Consider the following 3,868-nt stretch of genomic DNA (forward strand, 5'->3'; position numbering starts at 1 on the left):
GTGGGTTATTGTCTCACTAGTGGCGTTTTCTGCTCGACGTGACTCCTATGAGCTACCGCTGAGCTGGGCTCAGTATACTGCTTAGTCAATAGTGGCGTTTTCTGCTCGACCTGACTTACTCTTCCTGCATTATGCTCAAAAATTTGTGCTGCTCAGCCTGTTTGGCCCCGCTCCAACCAGAGGATGGGCATGATTTGTGCCCCTCCTGCCTTGGAGTGGAGCATCTCAGGGAGGCGCTCTCTGAGGATGCCTGTGCTAATTGTAGCGTTATGCCCCGGGCAGAACGACTGACTCGTTTGGCTGCATTGGAGCAGCCTACTGACTCCACAGCCACTATGCAGCCAGGCCAATGGCCGCTAGGTCAATCGGCGTCCATGAAGCGGTCAGCTGCACGGGCGCAGTCAGCACCGAAGAAAAGGGCCAGACGGGACAAAACTGGGGTGTTATCTACTCAGATGGATCAACTCACATCCGAGTTGGCCCAAATGAAAGCCCTACTTCAGTCTTTCCAGACAGATGCCAGCCGCAGCATAGCTCCTTCCCCTGAGCAGGATGCAGCCTCGGCCAGGGATGAAGATGCTATTTCTATCGCAGCTTCTGGTACCCATTTCTCTGAGGGCTTCCCTGTGTTCAGCTCCCAGACTTCTGGTTCCGACTCCAATGCCTCCATCTGCTCTCAGGGAGGCAGAGAAGAGTCTGTGACAGCAGCTATTAGGACAGCTCTCGCCCGCTTGCAGCTGGATGCTCCGCAGGCCCGACCTGCTCCTTCTAGCACTTTCTTCCGGTGCCATGATACTGAGGCGGCTTTAATCGTCCCTCCCTCAGAGGAGTATGTCAAAGAATTACATCCCTGCTGGACTGATATGAAGGCGTTTTCGCGGCTGACAACTGATGGCAGGGTCCTGGCTGCCATGCAGGGGGCGCCCACGTTTGGCTTAAGTCATATGCCAGCAGTGGAACCGGGCATTGCCTCTCTTATTGTCCCTCCTGATGAGGCTCTGAGGTCTAATGCTCGTTGTCCGCAACCGCAGTGTCGTATCACGGACGACCTGCTCTGCAGGGCCTACGACTCAGGGGCCCATATGGGCCAGATTGGGAACTCTCTTTCTCATTTGATGCTGGGCCTCTCTTCCTCCCTGGAGTCGGTGCCAGTGGATCAGTCGATGCAGGGCTTGATGGATGCGTCCCTACAGGCGTTTGCTCTCATGACTAGAGAGCTTGGACGCATGCTCTCTACCCTGGTCCAGACTCGGCGCCAGGTCTGGCTGGCGCAGTCGCCGCTTACTGAACCCTGTAGGAGAACCTTAAGGGCTCTGCCTGTGGTTCCGGGGGAACTGTTTGGTTCTGCTGCACTGGAAGCCCTGGAGCGCACGGCCCAGGCCTCCCGTACGAGACAGCAGCTGGCAGGACTCCACAGGCATGACCGTCAACCTGTTGGCACTAGGACAGCTGCAGCTCCGTCACGGAGGTTCTCACTGCCATCTGCTCCATTTGTTGAGCCCCATAGGCCGGCTCCGAGACCGGCTCAAAACCAGGGAGACCAGGCTGGATTTCGGACTTCACGTCCCTTTAGGGCCACACAGTCTGGTCGGCGTCCCCCCAGGCCCTCGGGAGGCCAGGGGGCCTGCAGATGAAGCAATGGGGCTGGTAGTCGGATGTTTTACCCTGGAACAACTCAGCAGCTGGGCTGCCCATACCCCAGATTGCTGGGTGCTCACAACCTTGTCCAGGGGATACCATCTTCAGTTCCGACGCCGGCCCCCTGTCCCTGGTCGGGTCAGAATGACGGTCATCTGCGACCCGGCAAAGGCACGGGCGCTGAACCACGAGATTTGCACCTTGCTGGCCAAGGGTGCAATAGTGCCTGTAGACCCCCTGCTGGATCCAGGGGGCTTTTATTCCAAGTATTTTCTGGTCCCGAAGAAAACCGGAGATCTACGTCCAGTTCTAGATCTCAGAGACCTGAATGTGTTTTTAAAGGTGTTACCTTTTTACATGCTGACCACCAGGGAGGTGGTGCATGCAATTTCCCCAGGAGACTGGTTCACGTCAATCGACCTGAAAGACGCATATTTCCATGTCCCCATCACACCACGTCATTGGCGGTTTCTTCGCTTTGCATTCCAGGGGAAGCATTTTCAGTTCAGGGTCCTCCCATTCGGGCTCTCGCTGTCTCCCAGGGTGTTCAGCCGGTGTGTGGCAGCGGCCCTGTCCCCCCTGCAGGCGCAAGAGTTGAGAATTCTGCCTTACCTAGACGATTGGCTTATCTGTGCAGCAACCCGCGACCAAGCTGTCCGGGACACTCAGATGGTGCTAGATCATGTAGGCCGCCTGGGCCTACGGGTAAATATGGAGAAGAGCAATCTCACTCCTTCACAGGAAATGGTCTTTCTGGGCATTTCCCTGAATTCAGTTTCGATGACTGCTTGCCCCTCACCCCAGTGGGTCAGCAGTATTTTGGACCTGCTTCCAGCGTTCCAACGCGGCAGGGTTCTGCCCTTTGTGCTGTATCTTCGCCTTCTGGGCATGCTCATGGCCGCATCCGGTGTGGTGCCCCTAGGGCTGCTTTTACTGCGACCACTTCAGATGTGGTTACACGGCCTGGGCTTGGACCCTGCACGGCATGCACATAGACACAGGAAACTGCATGTCCCACCTCGGTGCATCCGGTCCCTATCCCGGTGGGGGGACAGGTCATATATCACGACAGGGGTCCCTCTCGGCTCCCTCCCGTCACGCAGGGAGGTGGTCCATACAGATGCGTCCTCCACGGGTTGGGGTGCGACCTGGCAAGGGCGGATGGCCCAGGGCACATGGTCCCTACTGCAGAGCGGAGAACACATCAATGTCCTGGAGTTGCTGGCCGTGTACCTGGCTCTCCAGTACTTCCTCCCAGGCTTGCAAGGCAGGCATGTGCTGGTGAGATCGGACAACACTGCTGTTGTCTTTCACATCAATCACCAGGGAGGCACCAGTTCAAAGAAGCTGTTGCGCTTGACTCAGCAGCTCCTGACCTGGGCGGCTCCACACTTTCCCAGCCTCAGGGCGGCCCACATCCCAGGACCACAGAACATGCCTGCAGATTTTCTGTCACGTCAGAAGCCGCTTCCGGGGGAGTGGAAGCTTCACCCCGAGGTGGTTGCTTGCATTTGGAGGACCTTTGGCAGAGCGGATGTGGACCTCTTTGCCTCCAGCGAAGCGGTTCACTGTCCCCTTTGGTTCTCCCTGACAGACAGTGCTAGTCCTTTGGGCTGCGATGCACTGGCACACGATTGTCCCCACTCTTTCCTCTACGCTTTCCCTCCATTCCCCCTGATTTTTCAGACTCTCCTCAGGGTCCTTCAGGAAGGGCACAGGGTCCTTTTGGTGGCCCCCTTTTGGCCGGCGAGGACTTGGTTTCCTCTGCTGCGCAGGCTTTGCTCCGGCCTACCGATGCGCCTCCCCTCCAGGAGAGATCTCCTGTCCCAGCTGGCGGGCCGAATTCTTCACCCCAACCCGGATCGCCTCCAGCTCTGGGTTTGGCTACTGCAAGGCCCGGCTCCTCCTTCTCCCGTTATGATGGGGAGGTAGGGCACACGATGGCTAATGCACGGGCACCGTCCACGCGTGCTGTGTATGCTAACAAATGGGCAGTTTTTGAGAAATGGTGCCATGGCAAAGGCCGAGACCCAGTACATTGTTCTGTCCCTGACATACTGGCCTTCCTTCAGGAATTGTTGAATCGAGGGCGGTCTCCGTCCATATTGAAGGTTTATGTGGCGGCCATTTCCTGCTGGCATGTTGGGGTGAATGGTTGTTCGGTGGGCCGTGACAAAGAAATTTCACAATTCTTGAGGGGTGCTAGGCGTTTGCATCCACCCATACGCCC

The 3,868-nt window shown here is 57.2% G+C and overlaps 1 protein-coding gene across 1 annotated transcript; it reads left to right on the top strand.

The window, feature by feature from the left end:
• Positions 1-269: 269 nt before the first annotated feature.
• On the top strand, positions 270-3,570 carry LOC115424868 (uncharacterized). Its single transcript, XM_030142262.1, has 2 exons — positions 270-1,386; positions 1,445-3,570. The coding sequence occupies exons 1-2, from the start codon at positions 270-272 to the stop codon at positions 3,568-3,570; spliced, it is 3,243 nt and encodes a 1,080-aa protein (XP_029998122.1).
• Positions 3,571-3,868: the final 298 nt, after the last annotated feature.

Source organism: Sphaeramia orbicularis, chromosome 8 (assembly GCF_902148855.1).
Source record: "Sphaeramia orbicularis chromosome 8, fSphaOr1.1, whole genome shotgun sequence".
NCBI lineage: Eukaryota > Metazoa > Chordata > Actinopteri > Kurtiformes > Apogonidae > Sphaeramia > Sphaeramia orbicularis.